The 18,730-nt window shown below is 37.1% G+C and overlaps 1 protein-coding gene across 1 annotated transcript; it reads left to right on the plus strand.

The window, feature by feature from the left end:
- Positions 1–7,171: 7,171 nt before the first annotated feature.
- LOC132551940 (cell division control protein 42 homolog) lies at positions 7,172–18,316 on the plus strand. The gene is made up of 3 exons (XM_060216084.1): positions 7,172–7,313; positions 8,429–8,487; positions 17,921–18,316. The coding sequence occupies exons 1-3, from the start codon at positions 7,172–7,174 to the stop codon at positions 18,314–18,316; spliced, it is 597 nt and encodes a 198-aa protein (XP_060072067.1).
- The last annotated feature ends 414 nt before the right edge of the window (positions 18,317–18,730 follow it).

Here is an 18,730-nt window from a genome sequence, read left to right on the forward strand (position 1 = left end):
GTACCCACTGCTGGTCGATAAAGATTTTTCGTATATGTGGTGATTTTATCAGAGGTGTACCCACTGCTGGTCGATAAAGGTTCGTATATGTGGTGATTTTATCAGAGGTGTACCCACTGCTGGTCGATAAAGGTTCGTATATCTGGTGATTTTATCAGAGGTGTATCCACTGCTGGTCGATAAAGGTTCGTATATGTGGTGGTTTTATCAGTATTGTATGGTGTAATTAGTGTAAAACAAGAATTACGACATTTACCTGAATATTTCAATCGCTATCTCATAAATAAAAATGTTTGGCGTAAAACCGTTGTACAGTTTTACCTTGGGTTTGCTACAGTAAACTGTAACAAACAATACTTTTAGTTTAACCTCTAGTATGTCGTTATACCTCTGTCCGCTTAGGCTTAATATGTTGATTAAGTTAGCTGTGGTACACTTGTACTTATATACTAAGTCTTCCAGAAAACAATATATATTGACTTATAACACACGCGTTACGACGAGACTCGATATAGATACTGTATATGCATATACTTAAACATATTTTTTTTTAATTTTTTTTATTTTTCAAGAGTTTTTAATGTACATAACAATTACATCAACAAAACATCATCAAACATACAACATACAATATGCTCACTCACACATCACCATAATCTCGATTAAGTTGTATCATCATCATCATCATCATCATCATCATCATCATCATCATCATCATCATCACCACCATAATCATCATCATCATCATCAGAAGAAGAAGAAGAAGAAGAAGAAGAAGAAGAAGAAGAAGAAAAAGAAACATCATCGTCATCATCATCATCATCATAAACGTCATCATCATCATCATCATCATCATAAACATTACCTCATCATCATTATCCTCCTCATTATAAACATTACCTCCTCATCATAATCATCAGTCATCATGATCTCAATCAAGTAATCATGTCAATACATTCTTCATCATTGTCATATTCAATATGCCTTTGTCACCACCTTCATGTCAATAGATTCATCCTCAGCATTCATTACCACATATGCACCTCATCATCAACCTAACTATCAACACAATTTGTCATTATAACTTGAAATCCATCCATACATCATCGCCTGGCATTTTCACCAACACCCTTACTAACATCACAACACTACCCTTACACATCCACTCCTACACATACATCAATACTACACAAAAAGATAAAGAGGAGAAAAAAAGAGAGAAAGAGAGAGAGAGAGAGAGGGGGGGGGGGGGGGGAGAGAGGGGGGGAGAGAGAGAGGTGATCTGGGTTAGTAAAAATTGCAATAATCAGCGAAACAATAGGGACTCGAGTATAAAGAAAAATACCTGGTAAATAAATAAATAAATAAATACTATAAGGGTAAGCAAACTTAAACATATATTAATACCGCGGATGGGTTTCTAGAAACAGTCATCGGTTGATAGACACGAATTTAAAGTACTCAATGTAAACGACTTGTCGTGATACCAGGGAATAGTTGATACAATAAAAACTGAATCACTGCCACTCAAGACAGTTTACTAGACTTAGAAATAATATTGTTGTAGTCGCGAATTTACATATAACCAAAGGAATACGATACGATTTCGAGGACATATACCCTGTCTATATATTTAACACGTAAAATGTTTGGTTAGTAAGTAGGTTCGGTCGGTTATAATAACAAATTTTACCTGATATGTCATCAGTATAGTATCAGGTTCATTAGCTCTCCAACGATAAATACTGTTTTCTTTTCCTCGTCCTTAAATTACCCGAGGAAAGAGAGACGGAAAATTTTCCCATAATTTTAAGTATTTTCAGGTATAATAATATGTTAAGTACAGGTGCTTCATTTATAAAATTAATTATATTTGTTATATTTTTTTTTATTTTTGTTTTTTGGGTTTTTTATCCAGCTGTGCTGAATATTGATTAACTTTTTTCCCATGATTTCAAACCAATATCTAATTTGTTAACCAAGCACGATCGTCAGAATATCTCATCTCAATGTTATATAACTCATTATTAGATAAGAGCGATGTACATCGCTAGTGGCAATAATCGTTGTAGGAACAAGATGGTAGATAGAAAACGAGATGGATGGACAAAAATATGGGGATATGAGCAGTATGAAAAAGAATCCAACCAAGATCGACTGTCTTGATTTCCCTTCGAACATATTAATAAAGTCTTCCTACAATCGATAAGTGTAAATACTGATTACATTTCATAAATGTGTAATGCAACAGCAAGGACATTTGAAACATAAAACAGATAAAGTTTGTATGTAGTAGATAAAAAAGTACACGAAACATGCCTACAAAAAATTGGCACAAGATACATCAACATGGAAATTATGGACACGCAGCTAAGCTCTGTAATGATGAGGTATGAAGCACACACTGCACGTCGGTTTTATTAATATATATCGTATGTACTAGGGCATTAGGACTGGAAGTTGATCGAGTAAACTGCCAGTGTGACTTACTATCTAGATTATACCGTATACCATATTACAATTATAGACTGGTTGTTAAAAAACTGAGAGGTACCCAAATAACTCTGTGTAAGATAGACTCTGATACTGACAACTGATAGTACATGTAAATGTACTTTCACAAAAAAAGATATCTTATCGTTACGTATTGCCTATAAACTACACAATTAGATAACCCTTGTGTTAGATAGCCCATGTGGGACAGCAGATATCGATAAAAGTCAATGTTGATATCATTTGATATATAAAGATTAGCAAACGGACGTTCATGTATGTTATTTAGTACATTGGCTGCTCATACGAGACAGGGAGGTAATAGTGAGGAGACAGTATAAGTAATATGGTTACTGTCTTATGCAATCAGTCATTTGACATAAAATAAAATGAAAACCTACGGACTTACAGATAAATCTAACTAAATACAAGGAGTAGTGATATCGTTCTGCTTCTCAATGGCCAGAACAAAATACCGACTTGTTAAGATATCAATTCAAACTCAAAATCAAGGAAACGAAGACAAGATATAAACAAACCTACTGTCCCGGAAGGGTAAGCGTCTTCAGGTAATTTTGATCTGTCCGAGTAAGTAGTGCGACTAGGTTAATATCACCGAAACCATCCCAAATGAAATCTTGCTGGCGACTATGAAATCCCTCCGAAGTCTCTATCATAGCAGACTGGAAACAGACTACAACAGACTGCGATATGGAAACGCCGTAGTTTGTGGAAGCAAAGACGTTACTAACTAGAAACAGGGAAATCGACGCTTACAGATACCTTATTGGAAAGCTTTCCCTTTTGTTTGCGATATAGATAGAGATCGCGGTAAGTGGTTGGTGTAGAAGGAACAGTCGTACATGGACAACAAATTTCCTGGCGAGGTCTTCCATGGCTATTTCACTCTTATGAAAAAGTAATTCAGAGAGGGTCAAATTAGTTTCAATAGGTATGCCGATAGTCTGTAAGGAGATTCTACCACTGACTATAGCTTTTTGTAATTATTACATTCAATAAATCGATTTTATTCTCTGTATATTCTATCTTCATCCCAACGTCTTTTTCACGGAATAGAATATGAAGCACACTTCTTGCTGGAAGGCGACGGTTTCTGAAAGAGAAACAAAGGTGGTAAGTCAGCAACTTTGTTGAAAATTCAGACTATTTTAACCTAAATATTTTGTTAAACTGGTTTACGTGACTGGTTTCACGTTGCATTATGTCTGATGACGCACACAAAACCAACTGCTCCGCGCGGAGATATTGTTCCAAACTACGACTTTATCGTATTATGTCTGTTCATTGCAACACACAGTGTCGTTTATTTTAAGAGTTTTCCATAGCTTAAGACTTTTTTTCATTAGGCAAATACAGTTAAATGTATGTGAAAATACATTTTGACAATGAAATTAGCAGATGTGATGTGATATTTGATTTGGAATGACCTTTAAACTTATCATCTTTACTGTCAGCTTTACAGCGATGCAGGAAACAACACAGTTATTCATCGTCTTTGAAACATTATGAAAACTGTACACGTATATGAATCGTTTCATGAATGTTACTATCACATAGAGGGTATTATTATTGTAATTCATCCCGCATGAAGTTATGTATCAGGTTGTTTGTGTTACAATAACGTAAAGAAAATGTATCCTAGTAACCTGTACGTACACACAGGTGTGAAGGCAGGCTCAGAGTATTAAGTATATACACCATACAGGTAATCAGGCCATATACAGGTAAATATGTACCTGTAATAAGGACATGCATAGGTAACTATGTACACAAAATTCCTGTATATCTAGGGTCGAAACTATCGTACGATCTCTTTACTCATGTATTTGATCGCTTGAACATTGAACATATGAACACCTGATGATATTATAACATGAGCCAAATTGGTTTATATGTCACCTATATAGTACAAGGGAACGATGGTCATTATTATCACCATGTTATAATAAACAAAGAAAGGCATCACTGATAGTGACAGAAAAAGAGCAGATTTTAGAGGAACTTCGTTAACATAATGTGCTGGTTAATTAACGGGTACTAATATCTTATTACCACAACGAAAACAGGACAATACAATAACAAACGTTATGAACATGAAAACAAAAAGAAACACAAATCAAAGCAAATGTATTTTCATGTGAACAACGTCTTTCGCAATAAACAATGTTTGAATCAGAGTATACATTGTGGTCATATCGGCCCCAGTGGTGACGGCGTCAGTCGGATCCTTATAGAGTTAAACACCAAGGCCAAGTAGATGTTGTCTTTTTAATGGCTCTAGAGTATCAAAAAATTTACCGTAAATCGTTATAGAACGTGGAATATTCTAGACTGACATTTGATTACTGTTTGAATTAGACTGTTTGAAGTACCATACAATCTATCAAAGTAACTGTTAAGGCAGTACTATATACAGATGATTGACGGAGTAGTGAAACGTCATGATGTCATGTAATGAATTATTCATTACCACACCTGTCCAAAATATGTCATCACCTGGCTTCATATCTCCTGACATAGCTAGTGAATAGCACCCTTAAACGATTAACTTAGATAGAATCAGAAAATGAATTAAATTGTATTATACAGCTGTTTCGTCCTTTCGGGACACACTAGTGGCGCCAAGGACCTAAGGTTTGCAGCCTATGAAAAATGTCGTAATTTTCGTGTCCATGTATATCAGACCATGTTAGAACAACGCCAAGTACAGATGTAAATTCCGAACCGTGCTACTATTTGATTGAATTAAAACGTGGCATGTAGGCTACAATAAACCTCGGGGACCTCGAGCCGTGTCTACCATCTGTTAACGGTTGATAACGACAATTTGAAAAAAATTCACTTGTAAAGATAGAAAAAAACTTATTTATTCTGACGTTTACTACGAGACTCTTACTACCAACACCGTACCAAATGATTACTATAAATTTGGACCTGTTTTCTAGTTTTCTGCTTACATATCATGTTTAGGTTTAAATGATGTAATTTTCATGTTGTATGGTAACATGTAAAATATCATGTGTCTGGTCACGCAACATAAATTCTCGTGGACCCCATTCAGTCTGAGTGACCAGGTTACGATACATGATGATCGTTGATTTTATACCATAATAAGTAATCGCTTGGTATCATTTTCCTCACACTTCCGAACAAAGCAATATTTTTTCTCGTGTAAGATATCTGTGTCTCTGAGTTGGTTATACATTACTGGTATCGTATTGAACTGATGACAGTAATCCGCCTTAGAGCTGTACAAACCACCATAGAGCTGTACAAACCACTTCTAAAGTAACAAGTTACAGAGGATAGAGCTAAGAGGAACAGATCAGCCGCCGGTCAGAACAGGAATGACTGTATTATCACTGTAAAATACTGTTTCTGTGAAGATGTCTGTATAGATCTTGTCAATTTGGCAGATTCTAGAACATTTGTTGGTCTGCTTTAGTCAAATAATGTACACCTGGGATACATTTGAACTTGGCTCGTATCTACATAAAACAGATTTTGACATGGATACTAGCACATCAGCAGACTTTCTTTTAGGTAAATCCCCTCAGATGTACTTTAAGATACGTCAGGAATAGTTTTTTTTCTTATGATTATACACAAAAATACTTATACTGTACTTTTATTTCATTTGGGTTCAGCATAGAGAAAACATATTTATTCTCGTATCTCTACTCGTTAGTTTGTCTGCTGGTTCCGTTGTTGTATTACCTTGTTCTCATTTGTAAACGTGATTAACCAAGATTTACATGGCGGTTGTCGTCGATGAAGCAGAAGACGCTTATTTTTCTGGAACACCTGGTCTTATTCTTCTTGTACTTGTTGCTATTTTGCCCTAGGTTTATCTACATGTAGTTGGAGTTTGGATCATTATTTTGTTGACATGTAGGTATTTTCTTGATGTTTCTTTCGTGTGAAACTTCGTATTGTAAGGTATGTGACTGAAAATAATCTAATCTTTTAAAACTGTCACAATATCATTGGTAATATCGTCAATTCACCTTTATGTTATACTAATTACTTTATCATTCTGTTCTGGAGTAAGATTTTCACCGGGAAATCAGTCAAAGTACATGTAATAATTCATAATTGAGCCTTAACTGATCTCTGTATGACTTGCTACCTTCGACAAGGTGTGGGAGTTCCATAAACAGTCTATTTACAGTCCATTAATCTGAACCCATCGTACTATATCATTCATGTCTTAAGAGATGGCGACAGAATTCAAATTATCAGCTGACCATAATAAAGATATCTCATTTGGATACTGCTGTGACGGCGAAATAGAATTAATGTGCTCATGTGACACGTCAATTTCACTTTAAATACACCTAAACAATGATGGGCCTATCTGATATAAAATCACACAGCTTGATCGCTCAGGTTTACCTTGCTATTTGTTAGAAATATACACAGGTCTGTTGATAAGTTCTCCTGAAATACCTGAGAGTTTACCTGGGCGAGCACGTGACAAGATATGTGATTTATAAGTTGGCGGGCATATACACGGTTGTAACTTCACACGAAAACAAAGAGAGATGCTTTCCTAGGCCATGTGGTTTATATTGACGCAGTGAGATTTTTAAACATCATCAGCTATATAACATAATGTGTGATTCTCTCAATCCTAAATAGACAATACAGACTAATTATGGTGATTCTGAGGACCAATTTTATCAAGTGTGTGGTCATAGGAGACGATGCTGTGGGTAAAACCAGCATGTTGGTGTGTTATGCCACAAATAAATTTCCAGAGACACAACATGTTCCCTCGGTCTTCGATAACTATGCGGGTATGTATCCCCTTCACACATTCGACACACGAATTGACCATTGTCCAGTGGTAACACATCATGTCACAGTAATGTTTATTACATCAGACACGATGCGAACTATTTCTGGTTTGTTGTTGTCGATTTGGGTCAGTAATTCTGTGTCATGCGCTAAATATGTCTCACGCACCATTTATCATACAGATGCACAGTGACAATGTATGTAATGATGTTTCATAATATTCATTATTTCATACACAAATTAATGTACTGCATAATCTACATGCCTTTCCTTGATTGTATTACGCAACTTACCTCTGTGATAAATGGTCCGGATTATTACATTTATTGTGTATTCCTATGTTGCTGTGTATCTGTATTATTTTTTAATATGTTATTATATTATACCGCGTGTCTTTGGTAGTTGTAATCTATTTTTAGATTTGTTAATGAAAATTATAACTTGTACACCAGGTAAACAAGATTTTTTTTCTATATTTGTCAATACAAGTGTAAAATGTGTTTAGAAATATACGTTAGGGTTACAATTTTACAATTTACAGAATATCATCGACTTGGGATGTTTTATTACCGACGACACTATAACTGAGTGCTACTGTCCTTTGTATCACACATGTATCTTGCAACATTTTTTTAGCTTTGGGGAAATACATAAAAACTTCGACTGATATTGTAAAATGTATTGCAAACTGTATTATAAAAGATACATGACAAACTTTTTCGTTCATTGCCAGTCACACACCTTGTTTTTTATCCAGAGACTAAACTCGCCATCAAAATGAATAATTTACAATTTCAAGGGAAATAACTCTCATCTAAAAATTCTGTTATAAAATCAAGACAAACACATATATTTTAACAAATGTGAGTTACTATCGAAGTTGAAATGATATCGTTCTGTAATACATAGGCATATTGTTTACTTATTGATTTCCATGAAGTTAAAATTACTGTACGTGTTTCTCTGTCAGTAGCTTTATTCTTTATATTTTGTATATTTTCATGGTCAAGTGACTGACAATGACCTTTCGGACTTTGTACTCTGACTGAATTAAATATTGACCTCTTCTATAACATACGCTGACAGCTTTTTTTATTTTTTCTGTCGTTCATAGGTAACATTTGCATATCTGGAAAGCGATACCACCTACAGCTGATAGACACGTTGGAACAGGTGAGATAGGGACAGGGTGGTTACGTGCTCTCTGATGAGTAGGTGACACACGGCATGTCTACCATGTGTCCTTTAGGATACCCACGCTTAGCAGTATCAGTTTGATATTTCAGTGGTGTAATACTATGTCATTGATAATTATTTACAAGAAATATCTAGGCATTATATTTGGTAGCCTATGTGGACAGTAAAAAGTAACATTATTTCACGCGGTAAAGACTTTAGAATAACGTGATTATTTGAACTCGATAAAAAACATGCTGTGAAACATAGTCCCGAAAAGTTAGGAATCCTAGCCCAGAAAGGAAAAGCAAAACACGACACTTGTGATGATATTTTTGTGGTTAATTGTTTCTCACAAAATATCGTAACACGGGTATATCTGTTATAGAATCTAAAGTTTTATCCCACTCCGAGACATAACATTGTCATAACTGACTTATTACACTGTCACTCTCCAACTTACACTCTATTTACACTTATATATTCTGATGCTACTCCCTCTGTCACCACGATACAACTTACACTCTATTTACACTTATATATTCTGATGATACTCCCTCTGTCACCACGATACAACTTACACTCTATTTACACTTATATATTCTGATGATACTCCCTCTGTCACCACGATACAACTTACACTCTATTTACACTTATATATTCTGATGATACTCCCTCTGTCACCACGATACAACTTACACTCTATTTACACTTATATATTCTGATGATACTCCCTCTGTCAGCACTTTCCAACACACCCTTTTAGTACACTTGTATATTCTGATGACGCCCCCTCGCCACCACTGACCTAGCTGACCGCAATACACTGGGAGTGACGCACTTAGGTAGGTTACCAGACACACGTTAAGCCCTTAGGTATGTGGTGTACCGGTAATTACGGGAATACGAACACATCTGTCAATACGTGTCGGAAGTGATTTCACGTCCACGTGTACCGCTATTTATTTACTCCGCTCATTGTCTGTTTTATTGTAGGAGTGGAGTGGGGTTGATAATCATCAGTTACATAGATATGATGTTTCATCCAGTATTTATAGATTGTGTACACCTGTAGGAAATGAATTGGAGTTTAAGTTTAATTGATAGTTTAATTGATTGTTTTAGTTTAATTGATTGTAAAACTATTTAACCTCGATTAATTGCTCCTTTTGATGATTCAGTAGACATGCTCTATTAAACACAGCAAACATGTACCTGTTCCATGTGGAAATCTGAAATATTTTTGCAACGTTTAAAGACAGATTTTACCTGTGAATCGTTCTGTAAAGACCAAACCATGAACTAACCATTTAAAAACCATCTTCTGGATGAAATCCTCGCGAAGGTCACATCTTCTCTTAGAAATCCTCGCGAAGGTCACATCTTCTCTTAGAAATCCTCGCGAAGGTCACATCTTCTCTTAGAAATTCTTGCGAAGGTCACATCTTCTCTTAGAAATTCTTGCGAAGGTCACATCTTCTCATAGAAATTCTTGCGAAGGTCACATCTTCTCATAGAAATTAACTCTTCACGAAGGCCATATCTCCTTGTAGAGATCCTCGTCAAGGCTACACCTCCTGGTAGTAATTAATCCTCAAAAAGATCACATTTTCTGCTTGCAATTTTCACAAAAGTCGCATCTTCTGGTATAAACTCAATCAAACATAGATCGCATTGTTCTGAAACTGATCCATCACCATGCTACATGTATAAAATCTCATTGTTATCGGTTACGCCGCCCCATGATGTCCAAAGATTTTTTTCGAGTTGAAAAAACCGACTGTTTTCAGATTTTTTTTATTCTTTAGGGTTCTTTAGTAACTCTTGTATAACTGTGCTTCTTTAAAATGTCAAACTTAAAAATGCACTTCATCAGTGTGGTTTGTATACGTCATCCATGTCAGCTATGTAAGGTTAAGGTATGGCCGGGACACATTTATTATTTTGATAGGGAAGCGAATCTCTGTCAAGCATACATCCTACCTCCCTTCCTGTCTTTGTTACCACGTCGTTCTGAAAATTCTAACTTGATACCTAGTTACACTACATTCTGTAAAAGTTGTAGAAATTCTTAATTGGTTCCTAGTTATGCTACATTCTGTAAAAGTTGTAAAAATTCTTAATTGGTTCCTAGTTATGCTACATTCTGTAAAAGTTGTAAAAATTCTTAATTGGTTCCTAGTTATGCTACATTCTGTAAAAGTTGTAAAAATTCTTAATTGGTTCCTAGTTACACGACATTCTGTAAAAGTTGTAGAAATTCTTAATTGGTTCCTAGTTACACGACATTCTGTAAAAGTTGTAAAAATTCTTAATTGGTTCCTAGTTATGCTACATTCTGTAAAAGTTGTAGAAATTCTTAATTGGTTCCTAGTTACACTACATTCTGTAAAAGTTGTAAAAATTCTTAATTGGTTCCTAGTTATGCTACATTCTGTAAAAGTTGTAGAAATTCTTAATTGGTTCCTAGTTATGCTACATTCTGTAAAAGTTGTAGAAATTCTTAATTGGTTCCTAGTTACACTACATTCTGTAAAAGTTGTAAAAATTCTTAATTGGTTCCTAGTTATGCTACATTCTGTAAAAGTTGTAAAAATTCTTAATTGGTTCCTAGTTATGCTACATTCTGTAAAAGTTGTAGAAATTCTTAATTGGTTCCTAGTTATGCTACTGTGCTTCTTTAAAATGTTGTAAAAATTCTGTAAAAGTTGTAGAAATTCTTAATTGGTTCCTAGTTACACTACATTCTGTAAAAGTTGTAAAAATTCTTAATTGGTTCCTAGTTATGCTACATTCTGTAAAAGTTGTAGAAATTCTTAATTGGTTCCTAGTTACACTAAATTCTGTAAAAGTTGTAAAAATTCTTAATTGGTTCCTAGTTATGCTACATTCTGTAAAAGTTGTAGAAATTCTTAATTGGTTCCTAGTTATGCTACATTCTGTAAAAGTTGTAGAAATTCTTAATTGGTTCCTAGTTACACTACATTCTGTAAAAGTTGTAAAAATTCTTAATTGGTTCCTAGTTATGCTACATTCTGTAAAAGTTGTAAAAATTCTTAATTGGTTCCTAGTTATGCTACATTCTGTAAAAGTTGTAGAAATTCTTAATTGGTTCCTAGTTATGCTACATTCTGTAAAAGTTGTAGAAATTCTTAATTGGTTCCTAGTTACACTACATTCTGTAAAAGTTGTAAAAATTCTTAATTGGTTCCTAGTTACACTACATTCTGTAAAAGTTGTAAAAATTCTTAATTGGTTCCTAGTTATGCTACATTCTGTAAAAGTTGTAAAAATTCTTAATTGATTCCTAGTTATGCTACATTCTGTAAAAGTTGTAGAAATTCTTAATTGGTTCCTAGTTATGCTACATTCTGTAAAAGTTGTAAAAATTCTTAATTGGTTCCTAGTTATGCTACATTCTGTAAAAGTTGTAAAAATTCTTAATTGGTTCCTAGTTATGCTACATTCTGTAAAAGTTGTAAAAATTCTTAATTGGTTCCTAGTTATGCTACATTCTGTAAAAATCCTAGAAAAAATTAATAGATTCCTCTTAATCCTCAAACTGATCAAATAAAATGAGATCAGATTTTATAAATGAAAATACTTTCATATTTGGTTTCGTATTTGATTATATGAACTCTGAACTTGAAGTTTTTTCTGTATCAATTTTTTATGAAATCAAGATTTGAATTAGAATTTTTATTGCTGTGATGTTTTGTAGAAATATGTCTCCTATCCACGAAACAATGCGGATGCCAAAGGGCGTTACACCTCGTCAATCATAAACATTTGAAAGGTTTCACTTATATAATATCAGACGAATAGGCAGTCATGTTTGTTTCCGGGTTTACTTTGCTAAAATGATACATAGATTTTATTTCTCTAATTAGAACAGGTCTTGTTCTACTTTTTAGAAAGTCACGAAATGACAAGGTTAAATTTGAGGTCTGTGTGTAAGACTTTCTAAAGTTACATTAGGGTCTATGTAGGGGCGTTGCGTCAGCTAAATTCGGAAGGTCCAAGTCCTGAATTGGACGGTAACAAAATGGTAATATTACTATACTCATTGAAATATCATTACCTGTTACACATGTAAGTGTTGTCCTTCAACTCTTGTCCCAGTTATATACCTTTTCTGATCATTGTCCCCCCTTTCTGTCCCAGTTATATACAATAACCTGTTCTGATGATAGCCCTCCCTTCACGTCCCAGTTATATACAATAACCTGTTCTGATGATAGCTCCACCCCTTTCTGTCCCAGTTATATACAATAACCTGTTCTGATGATAGTCCCTCCCTTCCCATTCCAGTTATATATCTGTTCTGATAATAGTCCCTCCCTTCCTGTCCCAGTTATATACAATAACCTGTTCTGATGATAGCCCTCCCATCACGTCCCAGTTATATACAATAACCTGTTCTGATAATAGCCCTCCCTTCACGTCCCAGTTATATACAATAACCTGTTCTGATGATAGCTCCACCCCTTTCTGTCCCAGTTATATACAATAACCTGTTCTGATGATAGTCCCTCCCTTCCCATTCCAGTTATATATCTGTTCTGATAATAGTCCCTCCCTTCCTGTCCCAGTTATATACAATAACCTGTTCTGATGATAGCTCCACCCCTTCCTGTCCCAGTTATATACAATAACCTGTTCTGATGATAGCCCTCCCTCCCCGTCCCAGTTATATACAATAACCTGTTCTGATGATAGCCCTCCCTTCCTGTCCCAATTATATACAATAACCTGTTCTGATGATAGCCCTCCCATCACGTCCCAGTTATATACAATAACCTGTTCTGATGATAGCCCTCCCTTCACGTCCCAGTTATATACAATAACCTGTTCTGATGATAGCTCCACCCCTTTCTGTCCCAGTTATATACAATAACCTGTTCTGATGATAGTCCCTCCCTTCCCGTTCCAGTTATATATCTGTTCTGATAATAGTCCCTCCCTTCCTGTCCCAGTTATATACAATAACCTGTTCTGATGATAGCCCTCCCATCACGTCCCAGTTATATACAATAACCTGTTCTGATGATATCCCGTCCTTCCCGTCCCAGTTATATACAATAACCTGTTCTAATGATAGTCCCCCTTTCCCGTCCCAGATATATACAATAACCTGTTCTGATGAGAGTCCCCCTTCCCGTCCCAGTTATATACAATAACATGTTCTGATGATAGCCCTCCCATCACGTCCCAGTTATATACAATAACCTGTTCTGATGATATCCCGTCCTTCCCGTCCCAGTTATAGACAATAACCTGTTCTGATGATAGTCCCCCTTTCCCGTCCCAGTTATATACAATAACCTGTTCTGATGAGAGTCCCCCTTCCCGTCTCAGTTATATACAATAACATGTTCTGATGATAGCCCTCCCTTCCTGTCCCAGTTATATACAATAACATGTTCTGATGATAGTCCCTCACTTCACGTCCCAGTTATAAACAACAACCTGTTCTGATGATAGCCCCACCCCTTCCTGTCCCAGTTATATACAATAAGCTGTTCTGATGAAAGTCCTTCCCTTCACGTCCCAATTATATTCAATAACCTGTTCTGATGATATCCCGTCCTTCCCGTCCCAGTTATATTCAATAACCTGTTCTGATGATAGTACCTCCCTTCACGTCCCAGTTATATATCTGTTCTGATGATATCCCGTCCTTCCTGTCCCAGTTATATATCTGTTCTGATAATAGTCCCCCCTTCCTGTCCCAGTTATATACAATAACCTGTTCTGATAATAGTCCTCCCTCCCCGTCCCAATTATATTCAATAACATGTTCTGATGATAGTCCCCCCTTCCTGTCCCAGTTATATACAATAACCTGTTCTGATGGTAGTCCCCTCTTCCTGTCCCAGTTATATACAATAACCTGTTCTGATGATAGTCCCCCTTCCTGTCCCAGTTATATACAATAGTCTATTCTTCGTGTGCATATTTACATTTTGGTAGGGATTAGGGGAGGCTTGGTGCTTCTTCTTGAATTTATCAACATAGGGAGGTATTGGTGTTATTTCGTACAAGTATATCTACTGTGAATAAAACAACAGGACCATATTTCACCTATCACAGACTTTGTCTGGTCGTTACGTCAGACCACAGACCATCAAATAGCCAGTTAAGTTTACAACTGAGTGTACATGACGTCTGATTGATCACCAGCTCAATCTGTTCGTGACCTTCGTGTTTGTACTCAGACACCCAAGCATGTTTAAAAAGTACCCAAAGTAAAAAAAATAGAAAAGAAAAACGGATGATTTGTTTGTATTTTCTATGTAGATTCGACCTCCGTCTGCCAGACATGAATTAAGTTTTCGTGGAGAGACGGCTTTAACGCAGCGTCTACTGTATCTATATCATATATTATCGTTAGAGCGAAATGGAAATCGATGTTATAGGGGAGAAAATCTGTTAAACGTTTTAAGGAAATAAAGTCCTGTTTACATTAACGTGCTGACTCATCATGTAATATGTGTTGAGGATTGCACCGTCACCTCAACTTACGTCGGGATCGCAGCGTCACCTCACCTTACATCGGGGTTGGGAGGAGGGGGGGTCGCACCGTCACCTCACCTTACATCGGGGTTGGGAGGAGGGGGGTCGCACCGTCACGTCACCTTACACCGGGGGGATCGCACCGGTATCTCACCTTACACCGAGATTGCACCGATATCTCACCTTACATTGGGATCGCACCGTCACCTCACCTTACATCAGGATCGTACCGTCACCTCACCTTACATCAGGATCGCACCGGTATCTCACCTTACACCGGGGGGATCGTACCGGTATCTCACCTTACACCGGGGGGATCGCACCGGTATCTCACCTTACACCGGGATTGCAACGGTATCTCACCTTACACCGGGATTGCACCGGTATCTCACCTTACATTGAGATCGCACCGTCACCTCACCTTACATCAGGATCGTACCGTCACCTCACCTTACATCAGGATCGGACCGTCACCTCACCTTACATCGGGATCGTACCGTCACCTCACCTTACATCGGGATCGGACCGTCACCTCACCTTACATCGGGATCGTACCGTCACCTCACCTTACATCAGGATCGGACCGTCACCTCACCTTACATCGGGATCGTACCGTCACCTCACCTTACATCGGGATCGCACCGTCACCTCACCTTACATCAGGATCGGACCGTCACCTCACCTTACATCGGGATCGTACCGTCACCTCACCTTACATCGGGATCGTACCGTCACCTCACCTTACATCGGGATCGCATCGTCACCTCACCTTACATCAGGATCGGACCGTCACCTCACCTTACATCAGGATCGGACCGTCACCTCACCTTACATCGGGATCGTACCGTCACCTCACCTTACATCGGGATCGTACCGTCACCTCACCTTACATCGGGATCGCACCGTCACCTCACCTTACGTCGAACGTACTGCTAGTGTATTATAGCAAAGATGATTTTATCAGACAATAACTCTGCCTTAGCCCCAAAATATCAATATAAACAGTGTAACCCCGTAGACATTACATTGAATGGAGTTGGAAAAGAACTTATACTCCCGAAGCTTGGTGTTCAAATAGTTCAAAAACGCTAATGTTTGGTGTCTATAACCTGTTGGATAATTATTGTGATATGTGTTATATAGAATAGACTTGTTTTTGTCTGAAGATATTGACAAGAAACGAAATATATTCCTTTACTGATCCAGACCAATGAACTTCATGAAAGATAGTTGTCGTATCTATATTTATTGACAAGGATTGCGGTATAAATAAAGTGAATACAAAGAGTAAATAGGATGGTACATATAGGGAATACGGAGGGTAAATAGGATGGTACATATAGGGAATACGGAGGATACTTATGATGATAGATATAGGGAATACGGAGGGTAAATAGGATGGTACATATAGGGAATACGAAGGGTACTTATGATGATACATACAGGGAAGAAGGGTACTTATGATGATAGATATAGGGAATACGGAGGGTACTTAAGATGATAGATATAGGGAATACGGAGGGTACTTATGATGATAGATATAGGGAATACGGAAGGTACTTATGATGATAGATATAGGGAATACGGAGGGTACTTATGATGATAGATATAGGGAAGAAGGAAGGTACTTATGATGATAGATAGAGGGAATACGGAGGGTACTTATGATGATAGATATAGGGAATACGTAGGGTACTTATGATGATAGATATAGGGAATACGGAGGGTACTTATGATGATAGATATAGGGAATACGGAGGGTACTTATGATGATAGATATAGGGAATACGGAGGGTACTTATGATGATAGATATAGGGAATACGGAGGGCATCGTTAAAGAGGTATTGTTTTCTTACGGTGTGATATGAGAATGGGACATAGTAACAACACCTTTAATAATCACCATATCTCCACCCTCTGAAAAGGCTTACACTAACACCAACGCCGGTATTGCCACTGATATAATTGTAAACCTCGACATCCCAACTCAGCAAAGATAGAACCCCTGTACTCCTGAGAACAGACAAACCGTCTCATTATTCCGGTAGCTCTTTCTTGCGAACAGACAAATCGTCTCATCATTCCGGTAGCTCTTTCTTGCGAACAGACAAACCGTCTCATCATTCCGATAGCTCTTTCTTGCAAACAGACAAATTGTCTCATCATTCCGATAGCTCTTTCTTGTAAACAGACAAACCGCCTCATCATTCCTATAGCTTTTTCTTGCAAACAGACAAACCGTCTCATCATTCCGATAGCTCTTTCTTGCAAACAGACAAATCGTCTCATCATTCCGATAGCTCTTTCTTGTAAACAGACAAACCGCCTCATCATTCCTATAGCTTTTTCTTGCAAACAGACAAACAGTCTCATCATTCCGGTGGTTCTATCCTGCGAACAAGCAAACCGTCTCACAGACAAACCGTCTCATAGACAAACCGTCTCATCATGCCGGTAGCTCTATCCTGCGAACAGACAAATCGTCTCATAATTCCGGTAGCTCTAACAGGCTTATATATTAAGTAAATCCCAGTATCTTAAGCAATGCCGCTATCTTCAAGCTTAAACACCAGCCTACAGCAAAGACTATGTAAAACAATCGCCCGTACAGATGTCTACAACTGATAGGATATCTGTCAAAACATCATGTCTGGCTTTCGTAAGTCAAAGATTAAAATCTTAAAGATCTTAAAAAATAACAAAACACCTATCTATCATTGTGATTTGTGCTCAAATTTTCATGTCGGTTTCGTAAACATTTCTTTCTGTGGGCAGTATGTACAATGTTTAACGATAGGTTAAGTGTAAACTCTCATCACCTGTGTCGTTTCATATTGTGCATACGAACGTTTCAAATACAGAATCCCGATTTTGTCCATCTAAAATGATCATGTTTTTTCTTGTCTCACTTAGGACCCATGCTCTGATGTTACCCAGAACGTATTTCCTGGAACCGATGTGTTTGTGGTGTGTTTCTCTGCCGTCAGACCCGAGTCCTTCAGCAATGCCGAAAAGAAATGGATACCGATTATAAAACGACAGATGGGAGATACTCCTTTCATATTGGTCAATACACAAACTGACCTCCGTAAGGACGATAGCGTGGTTGAGGAACTACGGCGATGTGGCCGGAGTCCTGTATCCAAGTCTGATGGAGCTGCTATGGCGAGGCGACTTGGTGCATCTTGTTACATCGAATGCTCACCAGACGGTCAAAAGAAGATGAAACAGTTGATCAACAATGCCATTGTATCAGTACTTAGCCCTGCCGGTTATAAGATAGAGGGACAACCATGTACCATACTGTAACTGGCCGACAGGTCTTACTGAAGTTTTGATGAGAAAATCTTCAGGACAAATGCTGCTATCAGAGAGCCGCTCTGCTATAGATATATCATATTTATACTAACAACGAACGCAGTGTTTATAATTATGTTTTGATTGACATTATTTTCTAATACTCGTTAATAAGCCTAAATTGTATTTTAATGGCATTGTTTACTACTGTGATAGATCTGAACTGTCACGTGCCTCACCTCGCTCCGATATTTACTGGAAAGCGCATGTTCCACAAGATATGGCTCGGGTGAAAACTCCAAAATGTACCGTTGACTCTATGGTTCCATACTTGACATCCGACGTCCACTGTCTCACATACATATGTATATATATACTAAACACAAATATAAGAATAGTTTACAACAATGAGACAATCTTGGATAA

The sequence above is a fragment of the Ylistrum balloti genome, unplaced genomic scaffold (genome assembly GCF_031769215.1).
Source record: "Ylistrum balloti isolate Yb309-2 unplaced genomic scaffold, AGI_CSIRO_Ybal_v1 Utg370226, whole genome shotgun sequence".
NCBI classification, from domain to species: Eukaryota; Metazoa; Mollusca; class Bivalvia; order Pectinida; family Pectinidae; genus Ylistrum; species Ylistrum balloti.

Excerpts from the sequence above, each read along its gene's own strand:
- LOC132551940 (XM_060216084.1), top strand. The coding sequence starts at position 7,172 with ATGGTGATTCTGAGGACCAATTTTATCAAGTGTGTGGTCATAGGAGAC. Across the intron at positions 7,314-8,428 it reads GGTCTTCGATAACTATGCGG|GTAACATTTGCATATCTGGA; the intron begins GTATGTATCCCC and ends TGTCGTTCATAG. Across the intron at positions 8,488-17,920 it reads TGATAGACACGTTGGAACAG|GACCCATGCTCTGATGTTAC; the intron begins GTGAGATAGGGA and ends TGTCTCACTTAG.